The sequence below is a fragment of the Dendropsophus ebraccatus genome, chromosome 2 (assembly GCF_027789765.1).
Source record: "Dendropsophus ebraccatus isolate aDenEbr1 chromosome 2, aDenEbr1.pat, whole genome shotgun sequence".
Lineage (NCBI taxonomy): Eukaryota > Metazoa > Chordata > Amphibia > Anura > Hylidae > Dendropsophus > Dendropsophus ebraccatus.
Window position 1 is genome coordinate 164,068,134 of NC_091455.1, and position 15,154 is coordinate 164,083,287.

The window sequence follows — 15,154 nt, forward strand, 5'->3', positions numbered from 1 at the left end:
GATTCCATCAATAACAAATTTGTATACTTTCTAGTTTCATGCACCATGACTATTACATTCTATCAGTACTACTGTTGGATGTGAATATTGGTTCATATACAGTGTTTGTTTTTAAATCTTCTTTTTTTTGTGTGTGTGATGTGACCAGAAATTGGCAGTTTTGGTTCAATAATATCTATTTTTTTAACTGTTCAAACTATTAAAATATATCAAAAGCAATCATTCAATGGCATCAATGCAATGTACAGTTTATGCAGTTCACTGATCCATCATATCAGCACTGATACAGGCTGCTGTCAGCACTGGCATTGTCACTCTACTGCTACAGCCAAACAAAGGCCTAGGGCTGCAGTGACAACCTGTCAGCATCCTGAGATTACACTACCAACAAGGCATCTAACAACTGTTTTAGCTGCCGTAACCGCTATAGATCTAAATTGTTGAATGTCTGGCATGGGAGTAATTTTGGTCATTACCGGTGAGTGCTGGTCACAGATGGCAGGCTCTGCTCCTAAGCCCACGCCATATACCCTCACCCAACCTGTGATGTAGATGTCATGGGTCGGGAAGTGGTTTAAACCAGCAATTTCTTGCGGATTTTCACGGTGATCTTTACTGAGATCAGTGTTTAAATGCACACAAAGTAATTTGCCACCACTTTTAAATCTCCCATTGAATTTTGGCTGAAACGCTGTTAAGTTGTGAGATGTCCTTTTATTTTAGGCGCTAAAAAGATCTCCCTTGATTCCTCAATGTGCAAGAAAAGCTCAGTTTCAATTTACCAGGGGGCATGAATATTTGAAAACTGAGCTCCAACTGGTTGGTTTGGGCCACAAAGAACAATCTTCCTGTAAAACTGCCTGATAGTCATGCTGAATGTTTTTCAGAGAAATGTTTTTTTTTCTTTTTCCAGATTAACCTGTAAACTGTTCTGACAGATGGCAATGTGTATGCACCCTCTTTATATAGTCTGTTTAAAAGCTTTTAGGATGGAAAGCAAAACCATTTAGTCATAAATGTATTGTTGTAAGGGCTATTCCAATGTGGTGCAGTACCTGCTTGCAGCCAAGAGATGTCACTGTTGCAGTCTCCTGTCTATGGAAGGCCCAGTGGGAGGGGCATTACACTGCTTGCTACTGGGCATGGCATTGTCTGGAATAAACTTCTTGATAGAAGACAGAAAACCAGCTGTAACTAAAGTCTCAGCATCCTGATGTCCTTTCAGATCAGAGATAACATGACCCTACCAGATGAGAGCAACTTGAGCGTGCTAGAGCCCGATCGTTCGGCATCTGAATAACAATGGCTGAAGAAGTTAGTTACAGCCCTAGGAGTCTGGAAAAACATGGATAAAGCCGATGGCAGTTTCCGTGTTTTCCAGGACTCCCTACGGCTGTATCCAACTTCAGCAACCGATATTCAAATGACGAATGATCTGCCTTGAGCATGCTCAGATCCTGCTCATATCTAGCTACGATATCTTGGCGAGGCTGCTTATAGGTCACATCCTGTTTTGCAGTTGAACTAATGGTCATTTGGCTGTTCAGTTTAGTCTTTGGCATGTTGATGTCAGCTTCTAATATATAATTATTATTTAATATTTATTTTTGTTATTTTCCACTTGTATCCACAATACTCCCTAGAGTTGAGAAGATTATGCAGAAATCAGCAATGTCCCCTTTGTATTGTTATAGCTATAAGTATATTCTACAAGTAGGGACCCTTCAACATGTAGCCATTTAGAAAGGCTTATTAAATATTAAGTTGACAACTTGTCTTGTTCAACCTGCGTATTGTGTTGCAGGGTGCTCTTCTACAATGCGTTGTTCAAAGAAGCAGAATTAACCAGCAGCGAAATGACTGGAGGGGCGTTCAGGCGTGTAAGCGCTTCTAGGCCACCTGAGACAGGCTTTTTTGATCGTGTATCTCTGCGCTATTGATCGCACTGCAAAGGGCAGGTGAGGGCAGTGTAGGCAGGTGCAGTGATGTAGAAGAAGTAGTCCCCCATTTGTGATCTGTGTTATCCATGGCAGAGAACCCTTTTGATTTGCCATGTAAGGCTACGTTTTGCATGGACTTGCTTAACGCTTACCTATCATTTAAACAAACTTCTGACATGTTATAGCCACATGTTAGAGGTTTGTATTGGTGGGGGTCCAGATGCTAATATCCCTGCCAAACACTAGAACGAAGGGGCAGATGTGCTCAGCAGCGGACTTTGCCCCTTCATCTCCACTCTCACTGCTAAAGTAGCGAGGACTGCATTATAATGGAGCCTATGCAACTTCCGGTAGACGTAATCAACATAACTTCCATAGGACTCCATTATAATTCCTTCCACCGCTACTTTAGCAGTGAGAGGGAAGATGAGGGGCAAAGTGCCCTGCTGAGCATGTCTGCCCCTTCGATCTAGTGATAAGCAGGGGTCTCAGCAAGTGGACCCCCACTGAAACTAAATCTCTGACATGTCGCAAGTTAGTTTACATGATAGGTACCCTTTAAAGTGAATATTTCACCCCCTGACTACCTACAGAGCTGGTTGCATTGCTGGATAGATATCAGGGACAGCATTCAAAACATACTTTTGCTGCCTGTGTTATTCCATAAAACAAAGTCTTTCTTTAGGCCAGACATTTTGACAGATTTACTTTAAAGGGGTTGTCCATGATAAAGCAATTGATGGCTTATCTAAAGGATAGACTATCAGTTGACTGGGGAGGAGGGGGTGCCAGCACCCAGTTACCTGGCGATCAACTGTTTGTTGCCCACACTACAGTGAGACCGGAGCTGGAAGCAGTTAGCTCGGTTCCCTGTGTAGCGGTGGTGCTGGTGTACTGCAGTCTCGGCTCCTACTTTGCTGTTGCTGTAGTACCTTGATGTCAACTGCTTTTGCCAATATTCTCACTGTAGTGCGGGCACCAAACAGCTGATTGGCAGGGGAGCCAGGTGTCTGTACCCCACTGATCATCTATTAATAGCCTATCCTATCATTCTGACGATAGGAACTAAATGTAATTGAAACAGAGTATACCCTTAGGGCCCTATTACATGGGCCAATACACTCTATAAACAGGCTATGATTATCAGCCTTCTTACACGGCTTGACTATTGTGCAGACAGGCATTAATTATTAATTTATTGCAGAGAGATGGGCAATCAGCTACCAAATGTGTTTTTTTTTCTTCCTCAGCTGATCTCTGGCCCCATTGCATGTCGGCCTGTTCAACCAATAATCGCCCCATATAACAGGGCCCTTACAGTGTTCCCCTTTAACCCCTTAATGACGGATGACGTACATTTACACCATCTTGTTGCTAAGGGAGTTCAGAGGGGGGCCGTGATTCTGCTCTGAACTGCCGCAATCTCGACCGCTATCTGCAGCCCGGGAACACTGCTATTAGCGGGCGCGGCCGATTACCGCTTCTGCTAATTAAGATGACAACTGCATTTAAAAGTCCTCCATAGCACATCCAGCCACTAGACCACCAATGATGACCCTTCATCTTACCGTCCCGGGCCTCAGCATCGGAATGACGCTGATCCTGGATCGGTATTTTATTGATCTGTTCTGCAGCAGACCAGACCAATCGAGCACCGATATCATTGATCGGTGCTGTATAATACATGTGTTTTTAGTGAGTAGGCTCTCTATAAGTAGGCATAATGGTATGAGTTGGAATAGAGTATGTATAATACATACTACACTGATCTCTATGAGAGATCAGTGTAGTTATATTAGGAGTCTCCAGAAATATGGTAATAAAAGTGATCAAAAAGTCGCATATACGCAATCAAGCTACCGATATAAAGTACACCACATGGTGCAAAAAATTACTTCTCACACAGCCCCATAGACCATAGGATAAAAGCATTAGAAGCATGGGTCATAGAGCAATTTTAAAGAACTTAAGTCCTCAAAAAATATAAAAGTTATCCAAGTTGCATATTGTTTCATTCGTACTGACTTGACGAACATATATAACATGTCAGTTTCACCATAGAATGAAGGGCGTAAAAAGAACCCCCTTCCCAAATAAAATAAATTGCAGTTTTTTTTTTCTATTTCACTGCGCATATAGGGGGAGATTTATCAAACATGGTGTAAAGTGAAACAGGCTCAGTTGCCCCTAGCAACCAATCAGGTTCCACCTTTCATTCCTCACAGGCTCCTTGGAAAATGAAAGGTGGAATCTGATTGGTTGCTAGGGGCAACTGAGCCAGTTTCACTTTACACCATGTTTGATAAATCTCCCCCATAGTTTTTTTTTTTTCTAATTTCGCAGCATATTTTATGAATTAGTCTGCCATTGCAAAGTACAATTAGTGGCGCAAAAAATAAGGGCTCATGTTGGTCTGTAGGGGAAAAAGTACAATTGCTATGGCCTTTTAAACACGAAGGGGTTAAATCTTTACTGGGCTGCACCATGTTACCAGATACCACTCCATGTTGCCGCCTTTGCCATCTGAGCAGTCAGTCTTAAAGGACATAGTGGAGACAATTCAATTCCAAGTCTTTTGTTACTAACAAATATATGTGAAACTGTAAATTCATATACAATATGAATACAGAAATGCTCGTACAAATCTACACTAGGTACGTTATACCTCATAGTTTAGTTTATTAAGGACATTGTGGAGGGTAAGGATTACTGCAGATACATCAGCTATATTTAGCCCCAGTAATGTGACATTACAGAAGGGCTACATACACAGTGTACCTAATATACACAAGCCATGTTTACTTCCTTCTGCTGCATAACAGCAACAGGCGTCTTTAATCCCTGGTCACATGACCAACGCATATACTGAATGTGAATGTAACCTTATGGAGTGTAAATTGCATCTGTTACTTCTGCCTTATTAGCTCTAGTATTATTACCATAGGGAATGCTCTGTTAGTGTAGTAAAAAATCTTTTAAAATTTAATTTTTGAGGAAAATCGGTAGGTCTGAGTGCAATGTCTGTACGTGATCTTTGATCTGGTGCTGTCACGACTGCTCTCCCCCTGTCAATAACGTCTTGTTGGAATGGTACGCCTGGGTCATAGGTTCACTCCATGGGTCGGTACAGGGTTTACATAGCTTTTTATGCACTAAAGGCACCAAATCACCTAGGGCAGTGGTTAGTCGGTATTACCACTTAAATAACATCAGGTGTCAGAGATGGTCTGGGAGTTGCCAAAGGAAAATGAAAAATGAATTCTTTAGTTTAGCGTGAAAAACAAGTTTAAGATATCACATTCTCTTTGATCCTGTATTACAGCCTCGAGCTTTGGAAATGCGATCATGACTGTGCATATGATCAATATATAGAAAAGATTTATGTATGTATGTATTCATTTAGTGTGTGTCGTGTAGTAAAGGGCTGTGATCTCCGGTCTCCTACATCATAGATGTTTGTGAAGATCCGTTCTCGTTTCCTCTTTGTACAGGTGGTAATGAGTGAATTGCTTACAATCTGCTGATGATACAGGAAGTTTTGCATCTAAGCTAAATCCTGCACTGGAGATATGTGGCAAACACCTGGATGAGCTGCTGCCGAAAACATTATTAACTACTTCTAAGCCAAAAACCTCTCCCATAAAGCTGGATTAAAATAGGATCCCTGCTGAAGAGGTGTCTGGCTTGGTATACCACTTAATGGCTTGGTATACCACTTAAAGGAAAACTATCAGCAGGTTAGAAGAATTTGAACGTGATGATATCTCCCTGACAGGCAGAGAGCCGTGACTAGTCATGGGCTGCTTATCGCCCCTCTCCTGTCCTTGCGTGGCTTTTTCCCCGCTGTAAAGCTACTGCTGAAAACGCAGCTGGTAGCTTCAGGGAGCTGCACAGCAGAGCTATACTGTGCAGCAGGAAACCATATCGGCACAATCGTGCTGATTGGTTCCCTTTAAGCTACTTTAGAACACCCACATTTTTGTTGGCACTGTGGAGGGACGCCTGACCACCTTGTACAAGTCATTGCAGTCAGGGGAAGCTGCATCCTGGTGAAGACTGAATGAGGAGGTGCTAATGGATCACTACACTGAAGTCAATGGAAGTACTTGGGTGCAACTTTTGACAGTATTTCTTACATATGCCATGTTGAAAATGCAGCCTAATCTACAGGAGGATCTGAACAGATTGATATATATAATCCTTGCACATTGTAGGCCTGGGAGTCCAGTGGACCGACCTACTCAATGATTGACAGCCTTCCGCGTATGAGTGTGCATAATAATAAAAAAAAAAAACTGGCAATCACTGATAAGACCGCCCACTGTTTTTTCTTTTCTTTTTTTAGCCCAAAAGAACAGTAATAAGCTCAGTAAATTATACTGACTTTCTTTCTACCGAACTATGGCTCTCTCTACTCTAGAACATGCTGCTGGCAAATCCGTCACCTTTTTAAGTCTTAAGTCTTCCCATACTTATCAGTTGCTGTATGTCCTGCTGGAAATGTTTTCTTTTCAGTCTGACACAGTACACTCTGCTGACATCACTGTCCAAGACCGGAACCGTCCAGAGCAGCAGCAAATCCCCATAGACAACTTCTCCTGCTCTGGACAGTTCCTGTCTCAGCCAGAGATGTCAGCAGAGAGCCCTGTGTCAGACTGAAAAGAAAACAACACTTCCTGCAGGACATACAGCAGCTGATAAGTATGGAAAGACTTGAGATTTTTAAATAGAAGTAAATTACAAATCTATATAACTTTCCAGCTGATTTAAAAGAAAACTTTTTGCTTTTTTAAAGGGGTAGTGCGGTGCTACACATTTATTCACTAAGTAACACACATTACAAAGTTATACAACTTTTGTAATGTGTGTTATTTAAGTTAATGGCCCCCTTCGCCTGTTCCCAGCCCCCCGGAAGTGTAGTGCTTTATACTCACATAATCACTGTCAACCCCGGCCACCATCTTGGGTCCAACACATCATCTTCAGGAGGCTGGCCTGACTGCTCCAGCCCTCCCTCATGCCGGCCCCTCTCTAGTTATGCCCAGCCAATCGCGGCTGAGCAGCTGATGACTCGCTGGAGGGGGACCGGCATGAGGGACAGCTGAAGCAGTCAGGCCAGCCTCCTGAAGATGACATCATTGTCCCAAGATGGCGGCCGGGGTTGACAATAATTCGGTAAGTATAATGCACCACACTTCGGGGGGTGGGGGGAAAAAGGGGAAGGGGGCCATTAACTTAAATAACACACATTACAAAGTTGTATAAGTGAATAAATGTGTAGCACCGCACTATCCCTTTTAAGGGTAGGTCCACACTGTGTTTTTGCAGTCTATTTAACTGATCCGTTTTAAATGGTGTCTTCTTATGTACAAAAAACCTAGCTTTTTCTCCGGAAGTCAATGGTAAAGGGGATCCAAATTGATTTTTGATTTTTTGTTAATTTATTAAACAGATTAACTCTTTCTTCTGTCAACATACAGCATCCTCTGTATAATTTGACTGGATAGTGTCACCAGTAGATGGTGCCGGATAGCAGAGGAACACACTCTATAACAAGAAGAGTGGTGGGTTGTGAACTTACTGATACATTTCCAGGAGAAGTAACAAAGGAATGCCACAATGCAGCATTGTATTTCCATGTCAGTAGAGCTGCATGGTTTGGTTAGATTATCCCTTAAGTGGTGACAATGTGATTTTAGCTTTCTCGTGGTGCCCAGCTGTTTCTCATTCTAAACATTTCAGAGGGTGTCCCTATTTGTCCCTGGTGCTATGAGAGCATAAAAGAAAGAAACAGCTGCATCATGATAACACTAGGATTTTGCTGGCATTTGTGTAATGGCTATTAATGTGCAGGGATCAAAGCTAAAAAAAAAAAAAAAAAAAGTATAATGTGGTGCACACAAATAAAATGTATAGTCCCAATAAACAAGAATCCAAAAAAGCAGCACTAATCAAATCCACTGTAAAGTGTCAAACTTTTTTTTTTTTATTCCGTGCACGCAGCTCCCTTAAGCGGTTTCACAGACCGGACGGCTTTCTCAAGTCACCTTCAGACAAATTTCCTCTGACAACAGGCAATGGGAACAAATTGCAGAGAAGGGAGACACCTAGTGGACAAAACTTTAGAGGTGTTTATCTGCAAAGCAGGAAAGGTCCTACCTGTACCTCTTTGGGGCACCACTTTCCTTCCTCTGGTCGTCTTGGAAGGTACTTCTAATGCCCCTATTCCACCGGTCGTTAAGAGGAGCAAACGAGCACTCTCAGCGCTCGTTTGCTCTTCGTTCCCCGCTCGCTGCCGCCGCTGTTCAGCGCGGCTGCAGCAAGTGGGAGGGGCGGCGGGGATTGGGGGGGGGGCAGCTGGGAGGATCGTCGCTCGTCCGGGCAGCCCATAGGGTACAGCAGCGTCTGCTGCCAATGCTCCTATTCAACTGAGCGACAGCAGCAGATCGTTGCTGTATCAGTCGCTTGTTTTTCAACATGTTGAAAAACAAGCGACTGCAACGATCAGCCAACATGAACGATGTCGGCTGATTGTTGCACTCTATTCCACGGGACGATTATCGTTTGTAGCGGCTGATATCGGCCGAATACGAACGGCATTCGTTCCGTGGAATAGGGCCTTAAGACAAGGTGGACGGGTGCATGTTGCAAGTGATGCCTGATGTTGCCACGACATTGTTTCAGAGGATATCTTCGGAGACAGAGGACCTTTACTGCTCTCTGGAGTGCCCACCTTTAAGGAGTCATTTTTGTTTATTGAATTTCTTCACAAATACACAAATATGTTAGAAGTCACACAAAATGGAGGGACTTTGTTTGAAACATTTATCTGTTGTACCAAATGTAGTCCAGTATAGAAATATATATAGGCATAATCTGCTAGTTTGCTGACTTTTCCTGTAACCCACGTTTACTTAATAAATGTAGATGACAGCATTCACTACATAGTCTCGTCCCTCATTGCTATAAATATCTCTTTTCCCCCCCTTCAATTTCTGGGTACGGCCGACGCTGTCATTGTCAGGAGCTGGCATCCACGTTAGCAGCAGCCTTGAGTTTCCCAGCTGTGCAGTTTCTCATGAAATCCCTTGGCTGCTATATTTGAGATGCACCCTCAGTTTCCAGCTCTTTAAAAATGAAGCCATCTGAGAAAGTTCCTGTCCTAGGCATGCAGTTTGCAGCGTGTGTAGTAACTGGATAGGGGCAGCCTCCTTTTTTGGTATTTGCAGAAGTAAAAACTTGATTGCCTGCCATGTTTCCCAAATCTTCAGTGGTGTGTGATGCCGAGTGCCTGCCCTCTCTGCGGATTGGATGGAGGCTGGAGAGTCTGTCGGTGTGACAGCACCATCATAAAGCAGTCACGTACTCTGCTGCACAGATCAGCACTGGCTGGATTGCATTACACAGCTTCACATCAAGGACATGCTTTACACTTAGGAAATCAACATGGAGAGAAGTCGTGCCCGCAAGGATATGATAGCTGTAAGTTTTCCTGACTGACTGTTGACTGTAGATAGAAGAAAATATTTTCTATACAGCGGAGAGGAGGCGGTGGTGTGCTAGGAGCAGACGCTTTTGTGTCTACACACGTTGGCATGTCTCTCCAATCCTCATTACTGAGTTGTTTCTGCAACAAATGCCTGCACTGTCTAGGTACATACGGTTACTGCAGGTGGATTGACGTCCTTTCATACTATTGTTTTTCCCGTGATAGGGAATCCTAGTAATAGCGGTGGTAGTAGCATGTCGTATGTAAAGATATCACAGAATCTCACAGATTATTACATCGCACAAAAGACTAATGCAGCATTATGAATCCTATTGTAATATCTGTTTTACCAATCTAGGAATTGTTAATAAGAAGCATAAAACACAGTGACACCCCTCCACCGTCATCTAAATGTGCTGCAGCATGACACTGATCCGCTTTAGGTTTAGGCTAAGCTGATTTCATGCCTGAAGGTAATCAGTTTACAGCTAAATGTCTGTCTTTCTGGACGCTGTGGGCCTCTGACCTCCCCCATTTGATGCTTGTTATGTATATATTAGCTGTACAATACTGTTGTGGTAATGGACAAGTGCTTAGAGGAAAATCCACTTGCTTGGCTGCACTCAGCGCTGTGCCTCTCTCAGCCAAGACTGCTTGGAAAAGTTTGGTGTGTGTGTCATGGGAAACCCATGGAGGTACAAAGAGCCTGTCAGTGCACATGTATCCTCAATGATTGCTGTCATTCATCGGGTGGAAACAGTGTGACGCCATACACTTATATATCTCCAGGCAGAGGCAGCTACGTCATGGTTAATATAAGCAATTAAAGGGAGTTTCTAGTTAGCTGTGAATAAAGCCGAATCAAACTATAATGAAGAGTTAGGCAACTTTATATTATACTGCATGTAGGCGTAAGTTGTAGCTGAAATCTAAGCCAGCTCCGAGCACACGGCCGTCTTAGGTGTTCCGGGATTTACATTGAGGTGTGCTCCTCCATGAAAATCCAGCATGCCGTGCACTGGCAGGGGATTACTTAAGACCAGTGTTTGATATGCTGCTCCTAATGAATACCCCCTTTTGTATTTTAATGTGTTTTTTCAACCATTTTCATTATTCACCTGTGATTTGGCTGTACTTTCAGGGTATACATCTGCATATGAGCAGGAAGCTTTATACCACAGCATAAGGCTCCTTTAATGGTACAGCCATTTGGTACAGCCAAAACCAGAAGTGGGGCTGAAACACAGAAAAAGGTGCCAATTTTTTATTATACTTTTCATATAACCTTTTGTTTGACTACAAATACTAGGACCCTAGTACTCATTCTGCCAGGTACCACGGTCCATTTCCCAAGGTGGTCTGCTGTGTTCTTGATTCCTGCACAATAATCCATATGGGTTCAGGAAACAGACCAAACATCACTAGTAGACTATGCTTTCCCTTTGGACCCACCGCCTGTATGCTGCAGCATATGCTGCCATAGGTTTTTGCCAAGGTGCTGACATGTACCTCGAACTTACAGCAGAGTGTGACGTGAATGGGACCTTTAAGGTTATGTTCACACGTCTTTTTATGCAAAATAATGGCAGTTTTGCTTTTAAAATAACTGTCCTTGTTTTACGATGTGAATAATGATCATGAACATAATTTACAGCATCATTATCAAACAACGGCCTCTATTTTACTTAAAAAGACGTTGGGTGAACAAAGCCTAAGAGAGAAGCTCTGAAAAGTTATGAAGTGAAATGCAAAATATATTGAGATTTCATTATCATTTGCACTACGCTATGGCTTGAAAATACAGTGCTACTACATACCTGTACATGTTCCTGAGGCTTTATTGCCTAAATATAACATATATATATATATATATATATATATATATATATATATATATATATATATATATATATATATATATATATATATATTATGTATATCAGACTGGATCCAGTGACTCAGTAATAACCTTCATCACAGTCTCATTGTTAGGCCAATAGAAATATACTTGGTTTAGTTTGTCTCTGTTCAGGGCCAGAAGCTTTTTTAGCAGGTACCTGAAATCCCTGTATGCTTTAGCTGTATGGCTTTGCCAGTATGCTTACGTCATGATGGGACGTTTTCATTGGCATGCAAAAAGGACAGACTGCTCCAGCCACATGGTGTGCTATATTAGGTTATATACTTTTATGTCTGGGACATAGACTGTAGCGATGGGCAAGAGTAGTCTGAACTTGGTTGGCACTATATATCCTCTATTAATCGTCCATTAAATCCAGTACGCCCAGCATGCCAGAGCCTTTTAGCACTTTATGCATCTAATATACTGTATGCATGCAGAAAAGCTGAAGTATGGTTTTCCTATTTTACTAAATACTTTCGGTGGTTTTCCCTCTATCAGTCTTTTGTGAGCTCCATAGAGTAACATGACACATGACAGAGCGTTCTCCAACTCATAAACACATCTGTGTGTACATGGACTTCTTTTTAGTCTATAAAATGATGAAAGTTCCATTTCCAGCATAGACAGCCTTGTGTCCTCCTAGTCAGGATTAGAGGCTCATCCCCAGCTGGGCTGGCATGGTGCACATGGCTGTTGGTGTAAAGCTGCGGCATGAAAGAGCTACTTGTGTTTCCTCACTTTTCCCCTCCAGAATAGATGTTAGGACAGGTAGAATTACATGATGTATGGTAAGATTGCAACATGGGCATTTAGTAGATACAGAGAAATGATTTAGTAAAACCTTTTTGTGTAGTTGTATCTTACGCCCTGTTTTCGTGACCCCCCTTCCTCCTCCATATAGTTACATAAGCTGTGGTGTAACTAACACTATTCTTTTTCAGTGACTGTTAATAATAATAGCTGTGGCTTTCTGGGGGGGAGTTCACAGCCAAGACTACTACTGCATCCAAGAACTGGGTATGGCTGACAGAATCAATGCTCAAGCTATTCAAATACACTAAAAAACCTCATACAATGTTACAAGCCAGTGAGGACCATTGCACAGACACCACATCATGGCTTATGTTATAAATGGAAGTGATGATGCCAATGTGATCATAGATTCATGATTTAATGGCCCCGATGTATGCAGTGCTGTCTTGTACTTAAAAGGTAACCTGTTAAAGGGGAACTATCTGCAGGTTAGACGAATCTAACCTGCTGATATGGCCCTATTGCGCAATGCAATTCATTCCATACATGTCATTACTTTTTTCTGTTGCCTTCCCCCAGTTCTCAGCCTGCTGCTTTCTGCTGAAGACACAGAAAAGTGTCACTGTGAGTTGGCCGGCTGTCTTTGCACTGTGTAATGCAAGAGAGTTAATCTAAAGTTAAGTTATTTGTGACCTTACTGTGCCACACATAGCCAGGGGCACTGTTTACATGAGCCGTCTCGGAAGAGTGGGGGGAGGAGGGGAGACTAGTAAACAGCTCACATACAGTTTTCTGTGTCTTCAGCAGAAAGCAGCAGGCAAAGGAGACAGAAAAAAATAATGACATGTATGGAATGAATGGTTAATCTCCATATGGGTGGAATGGATGATTTTACATGTATTTTACCTAAGTGAAATACCTTTTTTAATTGTGTAGTTAAGCTAACGCTTACTCAGTCACTATGGGATTCAGTAGACCCTATGCAAGTGAAATGAGTGGATCTGGAGCCAAGAATGCATGTTGTCAGGCCATTCACTGAGGGGGCACTCTAACCACGCTGACCAATTAGTTTGTAACTATCCTGTAAATAGATAAGGACCAGGAGATGTGATCATCGACTCTTATCACTCCTCTCCAGAATACTTTGGTACGCATATGCAGCAGTTTTGAAGGTACATCCTGCCGCTCTTATCATTGTCTATCGGGCTGACAGAAATTCAATGCAGCACTCAGAACCCCCTTCATGTGATCAGTGGCCTCCCAGCAAATAGACATTTATAACCAGGCTTGTAGATGGGTGGCAAACTCCAAAGGTGAGAAATATAACCTTCTGTGTTTGCCCCAGACTGATACAATTGTGCTTTATTGCACATATCAGTGTTATCGTGTACCAGTTATGAATGGCCATGTTCTCTACCTTGTGAGATACCTCTTGGTTGCCAGTGGTTTTATTCCTGGATCGTCTCTTGCATTCCATTTAGTTAACTGCAATATAATGTAACATCAAGATTTACAGGGGCATGCCTGTCTGTAACACTACCCAAACAAACATGCAGCCTCCACGTGAATGGGGGTTTCTGCTTTGAGCCAGGGCACAGAGCTTACCATTATCCTGGTATGCTGTAACCTTATTGTAATCTTTTAGTTTTAGGATGAAACATAATGCAAGTGTGAATCCAAAAGTGTTTTATGATTTAGGAATTTCTAGTAGAGTTCTCTCGGAGGATTCCCTATGATGGACAGTGATGTGAGAGAATGTATTTTGTTTAGTTGCATTTCAAAGGGGTTATGCACGATTAGAAAAACATGGCTTCTCTCCAAGAAACAGCACCACTCTTTTCCATAGTTTGTGTGTGGTATTGCAGCTTGGCTCCATTGAAGTAAATTGAGCTTAACTGCAATACTGCACAAGACCTGAGGGCAGGTGTGGAGCTGTTTTTTGGAAAGAAACTGCTACGTTTTTTCACATTTTTCTAATCCAGGCTAGCCACATTAATAGGAATTAAATGGTCACGGTTTCAAACAAGTTCTCTCTATTTGATTATTCCTTACCAAAGAAAAAACTCCCAACATCTTTGCCAATAGGTGTCTCATTTTCCTATTGTTGTCCACTGCCTCTAGGCAGAGCACAAGAAGTAGGGGTGGGGCTTAGATAGTATTATGTAGGGTAGAAAGCCTGGGCAGAGTACATACATCTTGAGCCTGTCTGTCTCCTCCAGAGGCTTCTATTTTTTTTCTCCGACCACCCATAAAGTTCTGGGCAGCCGTCCATTGTTTAAATACTTCTGTTCTTAGTATGTCTAAATCCTCCCCCCATCACAGTGCCAGCCTGTCCAGTGCTTTGCAACATGCTGTGTGAGCAGAAACTGCAGGAGCACAGTAGGGAAGGGGGTACACTAAGCTGCTGCGGTGACTGCAAACTTTTTGATTTACCTTTCAGGGAAAGTAAGGATCCTCTGGAGTCTCACAGATGCAGGTACACAGAAAACGAATGTCTGGTCTCTCTCCTGCATATAGCAGCAGCCAAGCCCTGCCCCCTTCTCCTGGATTCCATCTTGGTCTCTCTGCTGCTAGAGATGGAGTTTCCCTAACAGGCAATTGACAGCAGTCTCCTCCTTAGTACAGACAGAAGAGGAAGCCTCAGCTTCACGTTTAAGGATTAATTTAAAATAAAATATTTAACATAAAATCATGATTCAAACAATGACACATTCCTTTTAATCAGGGAATTCAGAGGGAAACAGTTTATCTGCGTTGCTTTAAATGCATAGGAGATTTGCGGTAGGTCTGACCTCCATGCCCCCGGGGGACCTCTAGATCCGTGCCCGGCTTCTTTATTACGAATGAAGCCGCGGGTCAGAGTGTAACCCACAGCATTTCAAGTAATTTTAAATCTAATAACGCAAACAAGTGAAATTACTTTGATATTAACTTAAAAAAGAACTGCATTTTTGAGTTAACGTTTATATATTGAGTGACAGCAGTAAGAACCAATACAGGACTATCTACTTCCCCTAATGTTTGTGTTGAGAACTGCAAGGTTGCTCATGTCCTAGGGCCCACCTAAGT

General features: G+C 42.5%; 1 protein-coding gene across 9 annotated transcripts in view; it reads left to right on the forward strand.

Moving 5' to 3' along the window:
• SLC4A7 (solute carrier family 4 member 7) overlaps nt 1-15,154 on the forward strand; it is a 103,540-nt gene that overhangs the window by 25,826 nt on the left and 62,560 nt on the right. The window contains exon 1 of one of the 9 annotated variants that reach the window (XM_069958642.1): nt 9,302-9,422. The exons of the other annotated variants lie outside the window; for them this stretch is intronic. Coding sequence (XP_069814743.1) covers nt 9,387-9,422 — 36 coding nt within the window. The 5' untranslated portion in view covers nt 9,302-9,386. Of the gene's footprint in view, nt 1-9,301; nt 9,423-15,154 lie in introns of those variants that run through there. 9 annotated transcript variants of the gene reach the window in all.